We start from the raw sequence: 21,256 nt of genomic DNA on the forward strand, positions 1-21,256 counted from the left end.
TTAAGTGTTTATTATTATATTATGTGGTTGTTTGTATGCTAAAAATAAAAGTTAAAATTCATCGTGATAGCTACTGAAAGTATCGATCGTTATATGATACAGCAATCTTTAAAAGTTAAATATAGTAAGTAAATGCCATTGTAACCTGCGGCTACATGTCTCTGTAAGGGGAGAACGTTACCGGCAGGGGCGTACAGAGGGGGTTTCCAGGGGTTTCAGGAAACCCCTTTGGATTTTACACACTATACTTGAAACATTGAAACTTCAGGTTTCCAGAATCTGAAATCTATCATGGAACAGGAAACATTTTAAAACTTTTATCTTAGTTAAATAGTTTTTCACTTGATGGCAACACTTATATAGCATTATTCTGATGTTTGGTGAAGATTTAGATACTCTAATAAAACAGTCAGGCAATATAAACTACTCTAATATAACAGTCGCTTAGCTGTAGTGGAAATCCCTTTTTAAGATTCCTGCTATGCCCCTGACTTTTGTGTAACCCTTGTCCGCTTTTCAAAATCAATAACTGATCTAATCTAATCATAATGCACAGACCGAGCAGCACAGACCCAGCCTAGGGTATTACAATGTATCTAAAATCGTAATAGTATAACTTACATCAGCTCCACAGGGTCACTGATTACAACAAATTCAGGCATGGAGAAAATTTGGTCCCTGCATTTTTGACAATCCATAAAACTTTGAAAATTTCTTGATAGTTAAAGCAATCAAGGCCCCATTCCAAGTGATCAAGCTATTGGTCAAAAATCTTGATTCACAGATGGACTCAGACTAGCTACACAGCAAAAATAGTGCTCCAATACTATCTATTCTAACCCCGTCTTTATTCAGTATTGGAACAACTATTTTTAAAAACTCCCTATAACGAGACAAAACGAACCTCAAATCTATAAATGACTCTAATGTTATTCACTACTGGGGGTTGTAGTCTGTTTTTATTTGAGCCAAGGTAGAGTTTTTGGACTGTTAGTTCCAACACTTAAATATAGACGGAATAAATACAGTCAGTATTTGTGTATAAATTATGCTGTACTATTGACTGCTCTTATAATCTGTTACCCTCATGTGGCTTATTATGCTTTCACTCATGGTCTTGTTGGTAGATGGATTTACTTTTTGCGAACTCTACCTGGCATTTCTGACTTTCTTCAACCCCTTGAATTATCCATCATTAAAGAATTTATTCCTGCTGTTACTGGCAATTGTTTCAGTGACTTAGAAAGAGATCTGCTTGCCCTTGCAGCACGTATGGGTGGGCTCGGGTTATGTAATCCTTCTGCTAATTTTGAATTTGACTTTTCCCTTCAGGTTACCTCAGTCTTAGTCCAAGAGATCATTGAATAGCAGACTCATTTCAGCAAGGGTAACAGTGGTTAGTGCCCAGTGTCAAGCTAAGGCTAATGTTATATCTTTAAGATGTTAGCAGCTGGTTTCTAAGCAATCAGAACTTACTCCCCTTTTTCCAGCCGATCTATGTCATAATGAACTTAAGGATTTCACAGCAGCTGCTTTGTCTGAGTTTGTCATGATGTGGCAATTGAGCCAGTGTTGCAACCCCTATCTGGTGAATCTTTTCACTATGCCACAGCTAATGTGGAGGATGAGGCAACGCTGGTACTTGATAATATGACCAGTGTGTGTCTAAAGAATGCACTATTGCCAAATTCACTGTGGCTTGATAGGGCACAGTAGCTGGTATGATTTCTGGACTAATGAATATACCATTTATTATAACAGACTTTGTATTAAATTTTATGGTTTAAATCCTATGACATGCATGCAGTTATTGCAACATCATGACGGTAGTTAAGAACCTAAGCTCATGGCATTTTCAAACCTTGGTTAAAATTGTGTGCAATCCAGATCAACCTTTTGTTGTACACTAATATCTGGTGTCATAGCTGCTCCAGATATAAATGCCAACTAGACCCCATCAACTAAATCTTGTTTCTTGGGCCCGACTGATCCTATATTTTTCAGTGTAAAATATTATGTTTACATTTGATCACCTCCTTGCAAGTAAAGATTACACCATGCAAATAATTATTATTTTTTAAAAACTTATCACAAAGTAAGATAAAATTATTTTTGCCATATTTATACATAGCTGCTTACTGACATGTTGCACAGCGATCATAATGTAGCTTAGCTACAGTTTGACTCACAAAATCACTCCAGGTAGCAAAAATAATATTTTATTGCAATTTCACTGGCCTACCAACCCTGTACAGGCTGTACTTGGCTGAGTTTGTCCCAAGAAACAGAAGATTTAGTTAAAGTGGCCTTAACTTTACTTGTTAGGACAATCTTGACACCAACAAAACCATTCCCATTAGTAGAGCAGCTAAGCAACGAATTTTGATGAAATCATTCACTTTGTGATAAAGGCACTAATTTTTCTGTGGAAATTGACTAAGGTACGCTAAATGATTTGAGATATGGCGCAATGTCAAATCATTGCCTTAGGGCATGTTTTAAAAATTTTAAACTGGGTTATAGGCCCATTTCAAACTGGACCAGGAAACCATACAAATGCATTCAAATATTGCATGACTGTATTTCAAATTTACAAGTGTGCATGCAATTAGAAAATCTTTCAAAAGTGGTAAAATAACCTGTTTTTAAACACAACTAATGGAGCCAATACGTATTTTAGCGTTAAAAGTACCAATAGAAATAATATATTACACATCTATGGTCTCGTATACCATAACCCTCTGTGCTTCTTAACATGGCAAGTTAATGACCTGGATGGGCACCTCCCCTGATCAGCTTTCGGATATGACCATTCCTTGCTTGTGTATCCAGATACAAAGTTCCAGTAAATTTACTGTTGAGTACTTTTATGGTTCCCCTAATACATAAATATATTTTTCAGGTTCTTTGAGCTTGATATGATTGGTAATTTCAATGGGACTATAATTAAGCAAATGTTGCACCAAGTTTGGTGCTTTTATCAAAAAGTGAATGATTTTTTTGCTTAGCCACTCTACTACATATATAGCAAAAAGATTAATGGTGCCAGATTGAATACTGGTTGTATCATTTTCCATGTGTGCTGCTATATAACTTGTTTTGTTACATGTGTATATACCAGTTCATTCATCATCATTCATTGTTCAGCTATCTCTCTAGAGACCTGCAGGGAGGCAATAAATCTTGTTTTGAGCTGTTTTCCTGACTGCTAACCACCAAACACAGGCCATGAAGAGCACTCATGCCAGCAGTGACTTCCCGAACTTCCCTCAGATCAGGAAGAGTGATTTTACCATTATCAATGTAAAGCTCATTCATATACAGTGAAACTTGTTTGTTCTGGTCACCAAAACTACCTGACCTTATTTGTAGGTGACTGCATAATGCACCCACTGTAATTATTCCGACACAATGTCACCTGTGAAAATGTCTAGATGCAAACATACAAGATGGATATAATAAAATTTACAACTCATACACGTGTGCACATAGTCTTGCATGCCAGCCAGTTTTTCTTCATGTGAGTGGGCATGAAAAACCATCTGGTAACATTCTGAATCACCCCATTTTTGTTGATGCTGCCAAACATATGGCAGAGCCAATCAATACAGTTGGCAACCTGTTAATTAATCAGGACACTTTAAAATGAGGACACCTGAACACTTGTTAATGGTCCCTGATAGTCATAATATTACAGTGCTGAGCCTGCAAAGTTTATCAAAACTGGTTATTTGATTGGTTATTGTCCCAGGATCGAGGCTGCCAACATGTCCTTTCTGCAAACCCACTTAATATAACATCATTAGACAGGTGGTGTCCTGCAGACCTTCAGCACTTCAGTATGCTGTAAAGCATAAAAAGTTAACAAAAGTAATGTCAGCAGTGGTAATTTATTGCTAACCATTTAAAGGCTTTGTTAGCCAATAATATATAGACACTAACTTGGATAATCAACACTCCGACATTCTTAGTGTCCTTAATACACAGGTTTCACTGTAAAAAGAATCAGGGAAATTAAATAATATTCTTACAAGATTTGTGAAGGAACAAATGGTAGGATAACAGGTCGAGATACTCACTACCCTATATAATATGACTGCTCTATTAGAATATATGCTTGGTAGTAATGCAGCTACAGTAATTTACTCTATTTCTGCAACCACTCTACATAATAGTAAGCTGTAGTTGAACTTCCAGAGAGAATTTTAAAACTATATGCATAATGTACGCACACTTACTTGTATCCCCTTATAAGTACAGTACTGCCATTCATTGTGAGGTTAATGTGTTCTAGCTACATTAAAATTTTATTCCTCCATGGTAAGGACATGCCTCCACCAGTGGTTGTCATGGGAATACACCTCAGTTCCCACCATGAGAATTGATGAAACAAGCAAAATAAATAATCTATATCCTGTGCATTAAATACTAAACACAAAGAACTCCAAAATAAAATGTGTAAAAAATATAATTATTCAAGTAATAAAAAAGCCTATGAGTATTCACTGTCATCATCTTCATCATCATCATCTGGTGTACTGCTAGGTGGAGAATGACGTCTGTAGTAATCATCAAGGTCATATTCATCAGAGTCATAAGAACCATCATCACTGTTATAACCATGCAGGGGCACTTGGCGCTGAATCAATTCTAGGGGCACTTGGAGCTGAATCAATTCTAGGGGCACTTGGCGCCGCAGGGGCACTTGGCGCTGAATCAATTGTGGTGGCATTGCTATTATTTCTGGCTCAGCAGGCTGTTGGATTGCTAGAAGAGAGGGGTTGAATTTTCTGGCAGCTAGGAGGAATGATCTACGTTGTTCCCTGCTCTCAACCGTCAGCAAGATAATCTGATCTTTGGGTGTCTGTAGATGAGGCTTGGCAATGCTCTGGGCGAGTAACTCGGTGGATTTCTCTACCTCAGCAATTAGCTTGATGAAGCCATCTCTCTCCCCCTCAGTGTGTAGGTAGTAGCTGAGTGCATATGAAGCCTTTAACACATGTCGACACTTCAGTAGCTCCCTTATGGCATCCTCAAAGAATGCGACGTCTTGTTCACTTGAAGCCAAAGCCTTCAGCTTGCTCATTCTGTCTCCAGCCTTCTCGAGTACGGTTAGCTCATATTCTAGGCTCTGTATATGATTCTTGTAACGGTCATAAACATGCTTGAAGTAACGCCCATGCTTTTTCTTAGCCTTCTTCTTTGCTTTAATTTTGGCTGACTCCAACTTTCTATTGGCTAGTTTCTTCATTATAAACTTGTTGCATTCAAAGTAACCTCCAGTCAGTGAGCCATGGAAGAGCCATCGTCCCATACACATCCAACAGAATTCATGGTTACAGTTGTAGCATGTCATATGGTTGCATCCGTCATCTTTGTAGATTGGAGACTTGCAACTAGGGCATGGCTTACAATTCTCACCTACCCAGACATCATCTGACGCCTTCTCAGCAGCTCTCTGAGCACCCTGTTTATCACCAATTCGTTCGGCTACTTCCTTTTCCCATTCTTCCCATACCTCACAAGTGCACGGGTCATGCGCTGTCTTAGAGCAACTCCAGCAAAAGAAATGTCCTACCCCACAATCAACATTTCTTGAATCGATTTTCTTCTCTGAGCTACTATCAGATCGTGTACCCGCATCTTGAACATCATCGTTCTCTGCTGGGTTATTCACTAGGACTTGTACAGCACGTTCACAGCCAGGATGGGGACACCACTTGATATCTGTCTTACCAGTGACAAACTTATCAAGACCAAACTTTTGATATTTTTGGTATATCTCCTCTGGGATAAGTGTCTTTATGATGGACATGGGCATCAACTCTGAGCAGTCATATGCAGGACACTTCAACTTGCTAACATTCCCAGTGTTAATCTTCTCCTTAAGATATTCCTCCCAGCACAACTTGCAGACAACATGGCCACAGGGTACAGTGATCTCTTCTGTCACTACCTCAAAACACACTTGACATTCCAACTCAGTGATGGACCTTTGTTGCTTAAGTTTCTCAGTGGGTTTGACAGGGAGATTGTAAGCTAATTCAGGTAGGACCTCTACTCCCACTTGATTGCATAACCCCATACGATCTTCAATCCACTTTTCAATAACAATTTGTGCTGACCATCCATTAGCTTCCAACAAACTTTCAGCATGAACAGCGGAGAGACCGAGAGACCGGGTCACTTCAGATACGATTTCCTCTCGTAGTAATTTAAGTCGATCTTCATGGTATGACATATATGACTCCTGTTTAAGGTAGGGGGGTTTGACAGCTAACTCTGCAGTGCTCTTTTCATTAGATGCAAATACCATTAATGGCTCTAGAATTGCAGCAATGGCAGCTTTGTTTGGTGCATTTTGGGCACAGTCCAATGGTGTCTGGCCAGCAATGTTTTTCTGACCCAATATGAATGCATCATTGGCCACAAGGATCTCAACACATTTCACCAATCCTGAAGTGGCTGCTAAATGGAGTGGAGAATTTAAGGAACTGTCCACAAACATTAATCCGATGATTCTTTGCTTCTTTTTGTTGCAATAGTCGATGGTTAAAGTCAACATGGTAGCTCTTCTCTCACACTTGACAGGATCTTTGGCAACATTAGTACACGTACAAATGAGATGTATGGCTGTTTGGTACCTGCCATTTCGAACAGTGGGATCACCACCTTGAAGCAGGAACTCCCCATAAATATCTCTTAATGCTCTCTTAGCAGCATAGTGTAGAGGAGTGCTGCGGGTTTGTGACAATTTGTACACTTTGTTAACATTGAGTTTCTTCAACTCAGGTGAGCTATGGTATAGTTGTAATGCAGTTATTTCATCACCGTTTCTTAAAGCTTGTTGGAACTGGAGTGAAACAGTAGCCCCCATGTCAATTACAAGTTCTATGCAAAGAAAATACACAAAGGTAATCAATGAAAACTTTATACAAGATTTATAAAAGAAAAAGGTTATGGCATTTCATGTTGCTATGATGGCATGTTTGAGCTTGGTTATGAATAATCAATACCGCCAAGCTGATACAAAGGAAGCGAGGCTGGATTTTCAGTGAAATCCTTGCCAAAAGACTATGAACCCAGCCCTACTATACAGTACTATCATACTGTATGATAAGAAGTACAGGTACTATAAACTTTGGGTGACAACAAGATTTGATTTGTCAAGCATGTAGAGCATACATAGGCCATCCTTGATTCCCAACATTGCTTGCATCAATATTTACAGTAGGTAGCCACATCAAATTATACTGATCACATGAATGCACTATTTTGTGATAGAGGGAAGCAAAGAATGATCAAGTGTTAAGCATTAGCATAAACATAGCAGAAGGGGCTGGAGTCCCTCCTGTCTTGTTCAACAAGGTACCTAGCAGTGTTGGGAGTAACGCTTTACATAAGTAACGCGTTACGTAATATTACTACTTTTGTGGTAACTAAGAAATATAACGAAATACGCTATAAAAACAGGTAATATAACTCAAGTTACTTTACTTACAAATGTAACGCGTTACCTAAGTAATATAGTTACTGTAACGAGTCTAATATTACATAATATTATTACTACAAGTAACAAAGTTACTAATCTCGTTAGTTATCCTCTGAGTAATGCCTAGCCACAACGAAGTAACGAAGCCTACTAAATGAAGCTTATTCACCAGCTTCTTATTTGTAACCAAGATTTGCACATTGTCCAACAACGCAATCACGTCAGACACGTGATAAAGTGGTAGTTTCACACGTGACAGCTTAAGGCTGTGGACACAATATGTAATATTATTATAATTACTTTATTTTATGAGTAATATGTAACTGTAACTAAATAGTTCAGTTGCAAGTAATATGTAATATGTAACTAGTTACTTTTACAAAGTAACTTGCCCAACACTGGTACCTAGTCTATGGATACTATAATAGACTAGCAGTCATATACTCAAATAAAGCAGTCAAGTGTACAACTAATAATAATCACCTCCCACCTATATCAGTTTTTGTAAAAGCAGCAATGTTGCACCGTGGGATGCATGTAAACTACACGGCTAAAAGTTTCCTACATGGAGGACAGGAGCAAAGATATATGTAATGATTTCTGACCATTCGAACATTGCATGTTGCTGCTTGAAATGCATACTTGAAATGCATATTGCATAATTACTACCCCCCACCTCTTCCCTTCCAGGGCAACAGTGGAGGGTAGGTGGGGATTAGATTTTTTTAAATCAAATTCCACACTGTGGGGACATGGCGAGTGGTCAATACTCAATAGACTATATGCATGGTCTATTTATTGAACAAAAAATAATCAATATGCATTGAATAAACGACGTGCCTGAGAATTTTGACGGTAAACGACTACACATACAAAAGTACCAGTAGCAAATGCGGTTCGAGCTAACTTGCCACTAACACTACGGACTCGGCTCTTCTTTCCAGCTACTATTCTATACAGAGAGAGGAATCTATCGATCTGCAAGAAGTACTGGTAAGTGTTCTATTTTCTGAGATTTGCATTTTCAATATTTATCGCAGTCATTCACTGTCGTGATGTATTAAAACATAACAAAACATGTTAAAATATCACATGTTTTTAGAATGTTTTCAGCAGTGCATATAGTCTATTCCCCTACAGCATACTTGGGAAATGGGCTATTCTTTTAGGATACATAACCTGTAAGGTTTAAGATTCCTGAACAGTCAAATCCCTCACCGGTGGGGAGATTTTCAAGATCAAATCTTCCACATGTATGTATCAGTGTACTCGGGTGTGTGTGCTAGGGAGGGGGTAGTGATAGGTAGAGTTTCCAACTCAAAATAGGACGGTACTTCCTTTTGGTGTTTCTGGAGATTTTCACATAGACTGACCTAAAGATAAGTGCTAATTTAGTGCTGGATTGTTTGTAGCATTGGATATCAGCATAAGTTTAACACAAACACATACAAAAAGTGGTCACGTGACTAAAAATACCATAATAGTTAAATTGGATAGCTAGCTTATTCGAAAACCATTGTATTTAGAGTGATTTAAGTCACAATTAGTGTATTTTCTTCCCTTGTAATGAAGACTTCTATGTCTTGTAGTGCTATAGCACATCCTGTATAGTTAACTGTAACTGGGTTTGTTGGGCATGTGACCACTCTTTGGGTATTTACAGTTAACTGCACTGATATTGAAAGTAATAGACAGTTTAGTAATACATTACCACTTGTTTGTTTTATCTTAAGGTCAGTCTGCATCAAATCATCAGAAACAATGAAAAAGGCTGATTTATTTACTTAAAATTGTGCTGGTATCGAATGCTGTAAACAATCCAATAGCAAATTAGCACTTGTTTGCTTTATCTTAAAGGTAAGTCTGTGTGGAAATCGAGAAACAACAAAATGGAGCACCTTCCTATGTTGAGTGGAAACCCTATGATAGGGATGCTCAAACGGACAAAAGTGAGGTGGGTACTGTGATCTGAATAGTATTCACCACGAGATTGACGTATCTACGATTAACGCACCTGTTGTCTTGTGCCCGGATACTGAGTCAGTAACTCCTGTATATTCTGGATACTTTTGGGCCCTGTGTTTGTTACTTGTCTCGTTCTCGCAGACCCTTTCATTCACTCGTCATTCACCGGGTGGAGCTCATCGATTAGCGCCCCGTCCAAAAATCTTGTGCACGTGACTTCTATTTTTGCTAATGGGCGGGCGGCCCCAGACTCTGGACTGACTCAGGTCTGCCGGGCCATCTATAGTGACAGTCATTCTGCAGTGTGGAGTCCCTCTTCTCTTGTTTTACACTGAAGTGTCCACACTGAGGACACCAAAATGTCACGGACACCACTGCACCATATTGGGACATTTTGGTGCTCAGGGTACGTGTTTACAGTGTATAGGCACTGCCTAAAAAAAAACTTACATACAAATACTTAATTTTTGAGGCCCTGCATAACACAATAGCCTTATGTAGGGGGATGACATACTTTAGAAGCATGACATGTCCCAGAGAAATTTCCCTTGAATCTGTCAGTGAAGAAATTCCATGGCAGCCGGCACTGCATGAGTTTATTAGAATACTAGCCAGCTAATATATAGCTAAGTTGTTAGCTTGAATTTCCATAGGATATATCTCAGTCTTGTATATTCTATATAATTTAGTATCTACATGCCTATGTGTCATAAAACTCTGCTGGTCACTGATCATTAACTATAGCAACCCTTGAGAAAAATCTTTGAAGTAAAAGTACCTGTACATCATGTGTGAAGTACAGATGCACTCGAGTACACATTCACCTAATGATCAAACTTGTTTGAATCATATCATCCACATTCTGTTTATCTACCCAAGAGTTTTGTATTGTTGCGGTACACTGAAATGTTTGCCGGTTTGTACATCATTTTGGCAATGAGAGGGATACAGTGGATTCACCTGCATGTTCTTGACTGTTGTATATAACTGCAGAATTTGATGGTTTACATGCACGGAAATTTGTAATTACACTGTGATGTCTTATTTGTTCTCTTCCTTCATTGTGAGATTAAGTTGCAGTATTTTATACAGTAATTATAAGGACAACTATCAGTGGTTGTCATTATAGTTCCTGGCAAGCTATACTAACACAGCAAAGCAAACAAAATAATTTCATTAATCTTAAGCATAAACATATTATAATGTGTATCTTCTGTATGTTAAATCCTTCACAAAAGTTATAAATATAAAGAACAATTCAATAATAAAGTTTAAGAGTAGCCACTGTCATCAGTGTAGTCTGGTGAAGAGTACACAGGGGAGCCAGTTGTGTTATATGGAGGGCTGTTAGACTCATAAATTATGAATAATCACTATACTCTCGTACATATTAAGTCTATATGGTCATCTAGTTACATGTTCAATTTACTTTTAAAAGTTTCAAGGCTAGTTGGTGTTACTGCATTGGTTGGCAAGCTGTTCCAGAGTCTAATAGCATGAGGATAAAATGAATATTTATAAGAGTCAACATGAGTTTGCAACCGTGTGAATCAGAGCGGATGACCCCTAGTAATACTACTAGTTAGCTGTAAGTATCCTTCAGGTGGATTAATGTTAGCTATTTTATACATTGTGATGGCACGAAAGCTATTTTGTCTATCTTGTAAGGGCTTCCACTGCAAATGTTGCAGCATATCTGTCACACTGGCATTCCAGTCATAATTATCAGTCACAAAACGTGCTGCCCTTCTCCGTACCATCTCAATTTTAGATGTGTTGTGTTGATGGTATGGCATAGTGACCATACACTGCAGGTGTAGTCCAATATAGCACGAACATAAGTCCAGTTTAAATGCTTACACCCAAATATATTGCATGATTAACTATAAGGGTATTTGGCAATTTCTCAAATAGTAATCAGATGAAATGTAGTTTGTAATTCTTAGAAATTCAGATTTGTTTGGGTTAAAAGACATTTGCCAGTGTATGACCACTCCATTATTGTATTCAAATCATTCTGAAGAGCAACAACATCCTGTTCATTCAAAATATTATGATAGATTAAGGTGTCATCAGCATAAAATTATAGTTGAACTTTAGATGTAAGGTTTCGAGTAATGTTGTTAATATAGCAAAGGAATAATAATGGGCCAAGTACTGAACCTTGTGGAACCCCAGAAATCACTGTAGTTGGATCACTGTACTCGCCATTTACAACTGCTTGTTGAAATCTACCAGTAAACAAGTTTTCTATCCACTTGAGGGTACATCCACGAATACCATAGAAAGTTTACAACTTAATCTCTTTAATGGTACGGTGTCCAAGGCTTTTGACATATCTAAAAAAATGGCATCAATTTGTCTCGAATGATTTAAAGTTTCTGCAAAGTTGTCGATAGTGCCAATTAACTGAGTCTCACATGATCTTCCACTTCTAAAACCGTGTTGCTGGTCAATAAGGAAATCATGTCTATTAAGATGTGAGTGGATATTAGTTGAGATGATATGCTCAAGTGCTTTACATACAACACATGTAAGTGATATTGGGCGATAGCTTACTGGCAATGAGCAATCTCCCTTCTTGTAAACAGGAACCACAAAAGCTTTCTTCCAATCATCAGGCACTATGCCCTGATTCAATGATGCTAGGTACAGTAATGTGAGACAAGGGGCTATTTCCATTGCAAACATTTTAAGATACCTTGTTGGAATTCTATCTGGGCCTGTAGCCTTTTGTGGATCTAGCACCATTAACATCAATCTGTATGTCATTCATGTCAGGAAATGAAGGACCACTTACAATCGGTATAGTTGATACATTTTCCTTAGTGAATACTGATGCAAACTGGTTGTTTAGGACATTGGTCTTATTTATATCATCAGTGACTGTGATACCTCCAACAGATAGTGACGAAACTCCTGTATCATCTTTGCGGCACCCTTTAATACAGGACCAGAACTACTTCTTGCTGTTAGAGAGTGAGAATCGAATAGTCAAGAAAGTGACTGATGTTGAGCTAATTGTTTGAGTGCTTTGTAATTATTCCGGTCAACTGCTGTTCCAGAGGAGTGGGCTTTATTATATAACCTTTTCTTTTTCCTGCATATTCTTTTTGTGTCGGAGGTAACCCAGGGCTGGGAAAACTTTTTACTATAATATTTGTATGGGACCAGCTCTAAATAATCAATACATTTATTCTTAAAGTCATCCCACATCTGCTGAATAGATGACGTGGTGTTTACAGCAATAAAACCACTGACAAATTCTGACAGAACTTGAGCAAGAAGGTTAAAATCTGTTTTTCCCCATAAGTATATTCTACGTTTGATTGCATGATTTCTTGTACCTGGCTCTAATGTAAGATTCTATGTAAACAGCATCATGATCGCTTATTCCAGGTACAGGGGTGCATTTATTTATGAGGGTAGGTCTGTTAGTGGCAAATATATCCAATGTGTTTGATTCTCTGGTATATAAGAGTGACTTGGAAACAACTATGTGATAAGCATAAAATGTTGCAAAAATTATTGAGTACTGCTAATGTGCTTTGTTATTGGTAATCATTGAATGTAAATTGAAATCAACATGACGGTTGCTGGAATATTACAGCCGGAAAGCCTACATTTCTTTTCAACAAAATGCCACCATGGAGAGCACTAGAACACCTTTACAGTGTACTGTGACACCTTTTAGAACACCCTTAGGGTGTATAGTAACACCTATCAGCTGCTCCTAAGCACCCCTTGGGAGTACTACAACTCCTTCAAAGGAGTTTAAACAGCAGTTAAAACACCCCTAAAGGTGTTTGGAATATTCTCTATTTTTAACAGTGTGTAGATGTGGCCTAGCAATTCTCTGGGAAAGTAGCTCAGTAGATTTATCAGCTAGATTGTGTTCTAGCTGATAAGATCACTTCAACCAAATCTTTTGTTTCTCAAGTTTGACAGACCCTATAGTTTACTGTGCAAAATGCTTTCATTTCACATGTGATCACCATGCAAATAGAACAAGATAGAGATAACACCACAAAGGGATTGCAAGTTACCTTTGAAATTCAGCACAAAGTAAGGAACAGGCAATGTTTCACCATATAGCTGCCTACTGATGAGTGACACAGCAATGCTTGGCTACTGTTTGACTTGAAAAATCACTCTTCAGTTAGCAAAAATGATATATATTTATTTTACCAACTTTGAGTTTGGCCTGAGAAACAAAAGAGTTAATTGAAGGGGCCTTAGATAGAATTTATATTAACATTTTATTCCTCCACAGTAAGGACATGCCTCCACTAGTGGTGGACATGGACACACTTCCAGTTCCCAGCAAACTACCAAGATGAGAATTGATGAAATAAACAAGACAAATAGTCTTTATTATTGTAAGCTTATATGTATAGTAATATCTCCTACACACAACAAATCCAAAATAAAATGGAAAAAACAAAACTATAATAACTAATTAAAAAACCTACGAGTATTCGCTGTCATAATCTTCATCATCATCATCATCATCTGGCGAACTGTAGTAATCATCAAGATAAGGTTCATCATAGTCATAATAATCATAACGACGCAGGGTCAAGTGGCGTTGAAGCTCATCTGGCAGTAATAATAATTCTGGCTCAGCAGGCTGTTCATTATCTTGGATTGCTAGAAGAGAGGGGTTGAATTTTCTGGCAGCAAGGAGGAATGATCGTCGCTGCTCCCTGCTCTCAACAGTTAGCAAGATAATCTGATCTTTGGGTGTCTGTAGATGTGGCCTAGCAACACTCTGGGCAAGTAGCTCAGTGGATTTCTCTACTTCAGCAACTAGCTTGATGAAGCTATCTCTCTCTCCCTCGGTGTGTAGGTAGTAGCTGAGTGCATATGAAGCCTTTAACACATGTCGAGATTTCAGTAGCTCTCTGATGGCGTCCTCAAAGAATGTGACATCTTGTTCACTTGAAGCTGAAGCTTTCAACTTGTTCATTCTGTCTCCAGCCTTCTCAAGAATGGTTAGTTCATATTCTAAGCTTTGTATGTGATTCTTGTAACGGTCATAGACATGCTTGAAGTAACGTCCATGCTTTTTCTTAGCTTTCTTCTTTGCTTTAGACTTGGATGACTCCAGCTTTCTATTGGCTAGTTTCTTCATTATAAACTTGTTGCATTCAAAGTAACCTCCAGTCAGTGAGCCATGGAAGAACCATCGTCCCATACACATCCAACAGAATTCATGGTTACAGTTGTAGCATGTCATATGGTTGCATCCACTATCCTTGAAAATTGGTGACTTGCAACTAGGACATGGCTTACAATTCTCACCTACCCAGACATCATCTGACGCCTTCTCGGCAGCTCTCTGAGCACCCTGTTTATCATCAACTCGTTCGGCTACTTCCTTTTCCCATTCTTCCCACACTTCACAAGTGCACGGGTCATGTGCTGTCTTAGAGCAACTCCAACAAAAGAAATGTCCTACCCCACAATCAACATTTCTTGAATCGATTTTCTTCTCTGAGCTACTATCGGATGCACCCGCATCTTGAACATCATCATTCTCTGCTGGGTTATTCACTGGGACTTGTACAGCACGTTCACAGCCAGGATGGGGACACCACTTGATATCTGTCTTACCAGTGACAAACTTATCAAGACCAAACTTTTGATATTTTTGGTATATCTCCTCTGGGATAAGTGTCTTTATGATGGACATGGGCACCAACTCTGAGCAGTCATATGCAGGACACTTCAACTTGCTAACATTCCCAGTGTTAATCTTCTCCTTAAGATATTCCTCCCAGCACAACTTGCAGACAACATGGCCACAGGGTACAGAGATCTCTTCTGTTACTACCTCAAAACACACTTGACATTCTAATTCAGTGATGGACCTTTGTTGCTTAAGACTCTCAGTGGGTTTGACAGGGAGATTACAAGTTAATTCAGATAGGACCTCTACTGCCACTTGATTGCACATCCCCACATGATCTTCAACCCACTTCTCAATAACAATTTGTGCTGACCATCCATTAGCTTCCAACAAACTTTCAGCATGAACAGTGGAGAGACCGAGAGACTGGGTCACTTCAGATACGATTTCCTCTCGTAGTAATTTAAGTCGATCCTCGTGGTATGGCGTATATGACTCCTGTTTAAGGTAGGAGGGTTTGACAGCTAACTCTGCAGTGCTCTTTTCATTAGATGCAAATACCATTAATGGCTCTAGAATTGCAGCAATGGCAGCTTTGTTTGGTGCATTTTGGGCACAGTCCAATGGTGTCTGGCCAGCAATGTTTTTCTGACCCAATATGAATGCATCATTGGCCACAAGGATCTCAACACATTTCACCAATCCTGAAGTGGCTGCTAAATGAAGTGGAGAATTTAAGGAACTGTCCACAAACGTTAATCCGATGATTCTTAGCTTCTTTTTGTTGCAATAGTCGATGGTTAAAGTCAACATGGTAGCTCTTCTCTCACACTCGACAGGATTTTTGGCAGCATTAGTACACGTACAAATGAGATGTATGGCTGTTTGGTACCTGCCGTTTCGAACAGTGGGATCACCACCTTGAAGCAGGAACTCCCCATAAATATCTCTTAATGCTCTCTTAGCAGAGTAGTGTAGAGGAGTGCTGCGGGTTTGTGACAATTTGTACACTTTGTTAACATTGAGTTTCTTCAACTCAGGTGAGCTATGGTATAGTTGTAATGCAGTTATTTCATCACCATTTCTTAATGCTTGTTGGAACTGGAGTGAAACAGCAGCCCCCATGTCAACTACAAGTTCTATGCAAAGAAAATACACAAAGGTAATCAATGAAAACTTTATACAAGATTTATAAAAGTAAAAGGTTATGGCATTTCATGTTGCTATGATGGCATGTTTGAGCTTGGTTATGAATAACCAATACTGCCAAATTCATGAACCTGGTCCTACCATACAGTATTACCCAGAGGAAGTTGTCAAACATCTTGTGATATCAAAGAAAAATTCAACCCTGACACCTCAGTATTGACATAAAGTATTCTAATGCGCGAATTGATATCGATAAATTATGGTTTCCAGAACCCTTCTTTCAACTGCCCAATACTTTGTAAGGCTTTTATAACCACGAAACAAACACTACATTATGCATACTTCTTGTGAACGTGACAAAGGGCTTCATAATAATGCTAATTTCAGACGCCATGTTTATTGTGTAAGCAGACGAAGTAGTACGTCACTGAGCTGTGACGCATGACCAACCTCTTCTGAGTACTACCATATTGTATGATGAGAAGTGCAGCTACTATAAACCTCGAGTGACATCAGGATTTGATTTGTCAAACACACAGAGCATCATATGAGGCTTATTATAAGACCATAATTCTTTGTAACCTTTACAGTACACCAGTGTACATGGTGTACATGGATTGCAGTTTATAGCGCAACGAACACTAATCATTAATACGAGTACACATTTGTGCATGTGGGCCAAAACTTTATGGTGTTGGTGCAGTGTACTGGTGTACACAGAAAGGGCTACAGCATGTTAACTTGAGCGCATAGAGTGTACATGGGTGTGCAGTGGTGTATAGCAGTGTACATGGGTGTACAGCAGTGTACATGAGTGTACAGCGGTGTACATGGGTGTACAGCAGTGTACATGAGTGTACAGCGGTGTACATGGGTGTACATGAGTGTACAGCGGTGTACAGCAGTGTACATGAGTGTACAGCGGTGTACATGGGTGTACAGCAGTGTACATGAGTGTACAGCAGCGTACATGGGTGTACAGCAGTGTACATGGGTGTACAGCAGTGTATGCTAGCTATAATACTTTGAATGCTCCAGTAGCTATGGGTTACACTTTACGTAAGCTTTGCACACAATCAGACATCAGCCTATTATCGTTTTCATTTTTCTATCATAGCTATCATACACTGCAGTACTCAAAAATTCAATTATTTAGCTAAACTTGTTAAATTTGTACTTTCTGCATTAATAGCTCTCTCCATAACAGTAACTTTTAGTTTCTTTAATGTTTAAAATTTGGTCAACTTTTGTATGTGGAAAAGTTGATATTCCATTGTTTAGTCACCAGCTTTAAGGAAGTTTTGTCAATCTATGCTAGACCTACCCAACTTGCGAGCCAGTGAGCTACAATCCCTGCTAATGCAGTGATAACACCATGTAGACTATAGATATTGTCATTCACAACACCATCACTTCTAGCTTAACATCATTTGAACTGACACGTCCATTAGATTCTAATCATCACCTCTCACAGGCTTGATCTTGTAAGCAAAATGACCATCAAATTCTAGCAGAATTATATCAGCTGAACTTTTCTAACATATATGAAACCCTCAAAATTAGGACATTACCAACAATTTTCTGTGTCAAGAACATTTTCATTTTATTGCAAATTTTTTTCCAACACCAAGAGAGAAATTTTAGACGGTGCCTCAAAGATTTGCATCACAGCATCTCAAAATGTATTTATTGCATGGAACTGCAGGGAGTAGCTGTGCCTTACTTAAACTCTGAATCTTGTAACTTATGTACACACATGTACACCACTGTACACCCATGTACACTGCTGTACACCCATGTACACTGCTGTACACCCATGTACACTGCTGTACACTGAAGTACACCGCTGTACACCCATGTACACTGCTGTACACCCATGTACACTGCTGTACACCCATGTACACTGCTGTACACCGATGTACACCGATGTACACTGAAGTACACCGATGTACACTGCTGTACACCGATGTACACTGCTGTACACCCATGTACACAGCTGTACATCTATGTACACTGCTGTACACCCATGTACACCGCTGTACAGCCATGTACATCGATGTACACCCATGTACACTGCTGTACACCCATGTACACTGCTGTACACTGAAGTACACCACTGTACACCCATGTACACTGCTGTACACCCATGTACACTGCTGTACACCCATGTACACTGCTGTACACCCATGTACACTGCTGTACACCCATGTACACTGCTGTACACTAAACTACACCGCTGTACACCGATGTACACCGATGTACATCACTGTACACCCATGTACACTGAAGCACACCGCTGTACACCGATGTACACTGCTGTACACCCATGTACACTGCTGTACACCCATGTACACTGCTGTACACCCATGTACACTGCTGTACACCCATGTACACTGCTGTACACCCATGTACACTGCTGTACACCCATGTACACTGCTGTACACTGAAGTACACTGCTGTACACCCATGTACACCGAAGTACACCCATGTACATTGCTGTACATTGCTGTACACTGAAGTACACCGCTGTACACCGAAGTAAATCGATGGACTGAAGTACACCAAAGTACACCCATGTACACTGATGTACACTGCTGTACACCACTGTACGCCCATGTACACTGAAGTACACCCATGTACACTGCTATACACCCATGTACACTGAAGTACACCAATGTACACTGCTGTACACCCATGTACACTGCTGTACACCCATGTACACTGAAGTACACCGCTGTACACCCATGTACACTGAAGTACACCGATGTACACCACTGTACACCGATGTACACTGCTGTACACTCACGTACACTGCCGTACACCCACGTACACTGCGGTACACCCACGTACACTGCCGTACACCCACGTACACTGCCGTACACTGCCGTACACCCACGTACACTGCCGTACACCCACGTACACTGCCGTACACCCACGTACACTGCCGTACACCCACGTACACTGCCGTACACCCACGTACACTGCCGTACACCCACGTACACTGCCGTACACCCACGTACACTGCCGTACACCCACGTACACTGCCGTACACCCACGTACACTGCCGTACACCCACGTACACTGCCGTACACCCACGTACACTGCCGTACACCCACGTACACCCACGTACACTGCCGTACACCCACGTACACTGCCGTACACCCACGTACACTGCCGTACACCCACGTACACTGTTGTACACCCACGTACACTGCTGTACACCCACGTACACTGCTGTACACCCACGTACACTGCTGTACACCCACGTACACTGCTGTACACTCATGTACACTCATGTACACTGCTGTACACTGCTGTACACTCATGTACACTGCTGTACACTCATGTACACCACTGTACATTGCTGTACACCGATGTACACCACTGTACAACGATGTACACTGCTGTACACCGCTGTATACCCACACTGATGTACACATTTCTATACCCAGGTACACCCATGTACAACAGTGAACAGTAAAACAGACTCCTCCTTACCGTGTCAAATGCATACTACAACCCTTTATGTGTACAACTGTACACCAATGTACTACACCACTATCATGAAATTTTGGTCTTATTTCAAGCCTCATCTCGCTTGAAAGGTGCATAGACTGGGTACCCTATTTATCTTAACACTTGGTCATTCTGTGCCTTCCTCTATCACAAAATAGTGCAATCAGGTGATCGGTAACATTTGGTGTGGCTACCTAATTTGATGCAGGCAGTGACAGGAAACAAGGATGGTCTATCTATGCTCTGAATGCACTATTTTGTGATAGAGGAAGGCACAGAATGACCAAGTGTTAAGATAAATAGGGTACCCAGTCTATGCACCTTTCAAGCAGTCATAATCTCAAACAAAGTAGTCAATTGTACAATCAAGAGTTCATAATATAAAGTAGTAAGAGAGAGTGTCCAACAGGAGTACATTCCAGCAAATACACTGAGTAAGATAGAATATCAACACCTTGGTTTGTACAAAGGTTTCACCATCTCAACACATATCAACACTTACCTTCCACCAGTAAATGTGTCAATTGGATCAAAACTTTCAAAAGTCTAATTTTACTCAGTGTGTTTGTACAGGCTATATTGGCAGTTTGACACTCTTCCTTAATATTGTAAATTATAAACTCTTGGTACAATTAATAGTAATCACCTCCCACCATATCAGTTTGGTGACAGGAAACAAGCATGATGGTCATACATGTCTTCAGGTACTAAAATTATGCCAGCAGCAATACTGCACCAACTGTCAGTGGGGTGTGAACTACATGGTTAAAAATTTCCTATATGGAGGACAGGAAACAGAAATATATGTAAATCTTCTGTTTGTTCAAACATTGCGTACTTGAAATCCTCCAACTCTCCTCTTCTTGGGCAACAATGGAGGTAAGGTGGGGATTAGACTTTTTCAAAAATCAAATTCTGCACCGTGGGGACATGACGAGTGATCAATTCCCCACACAGCATACTTTGGAAACGGGTTATTCTTTCAGGATGCATAACCTGTAAGATTTAAGATTTCTGAACAGTCAAGTGCCTCACTGGTGGTGCAATTTTCAAGATCAAATCTCCCACTATTCCCCTACGTATGTATCAGTAACTCGGGTGTGTATGCCTGGAGGGGGTAGTGATAGGTGCATATAAAGCACATGACATGAATTATAATGTAGTACGCAATACGCGATGCTCAAACGGACAGAAAACCTAGGCCTCGCGAAAGTGAGGTGAGTACTGTGATCAATACCTGAATATGGTGTACTCCCACTATACGGATCATGATCATATTATCTACAATTTAACGCACCTGTTGTCTTGTGTCCGGATACTGAGTCAGTAACACCTGTATATTCTTGATACCTTTGGGTCCTTTGTTTGCTACTTGTCTCTTGTCTCGTCCCTCTTATCGATTAGAGATTATATGGTAAGCGCCCCGTCCCGAATTTGGACAGTGAAAAAAAAAATCTTGCGCACGTGACTTCTATTTGCTAATGGGCGGGCGGCGCCAGACC

General features: G+C 39.7%; 2 protein-coding genes across 2 annotated transcripts; both read right to left on the reverse strand.

Moving 5' to 3' along the window:
* Window positions 1-4,380: 4,380 nt before the first annotated feature.
* LOC136256625 (ankyrin repeat and IBR domain-containing protein 1-like) lies at window positions 4,381-9,654 on the reverse strand. Its single transcript, XM_066049601.1, has 2 exons — window positions 9,507-9,654; window positions 4,381-6,891 (listed from the first exon to the last, which is right to left on the reverse strand). Exon 2 carries the CDS (start codon window positions 6,875-6,877, stop codon window positions 4,493-4,495), a length of 2,385 nt encoding a protein of 794 aa, XP_065905673.1. The 5' UTR covers window positions 6,878-6,891; window positions 9,507-9,654; the 3' UTR covers window positions 4,381-4,492.
* Window positions 9,655-13,804: 4,150 nt separating this feature from the next.
* LOC136256338 (ankyrin repeat and IBR domain-containing protein 1-like) lies at window positions 13,805-21,192 on the reverse strand. The gene is made up of 2 exons (XM_066049270.1): window positions 21,052-21,192; window positions 13,805-16,228 (listed from the first exon to the last, which is right to left on the reverse strand). The coding sequence occupies exon 2, from the start codon at window positions 16,212-16,214 to the stop codon at window positions 13,926-13,928; it is 2,289 nt and encodes a 762-aa protein (XP_065905342.1). The 5' UTR covers window positions 16,215-16,228; window positions 21,052-21,192; the 3' UTR covers window positions 13,805-13,925.
* Window positions 21,193-21,256: the final 64 nt, after the last annotated feature.

This window comes from Dysidea avara, chromosome 5, assembly GCF_963678975.1.
Source record: "Dysidea avara chromosome 5, odDysAvar1.4, whole genome shotgun sequence".
In the NCBI taxonomy this organism is placed as follows: domain Eukaryota; kingdom Metazoa; phylum Porifera; class Demospongiae; order Dictyoceratida; family Dysideidae; genus Dysidea; species Dysidea avara.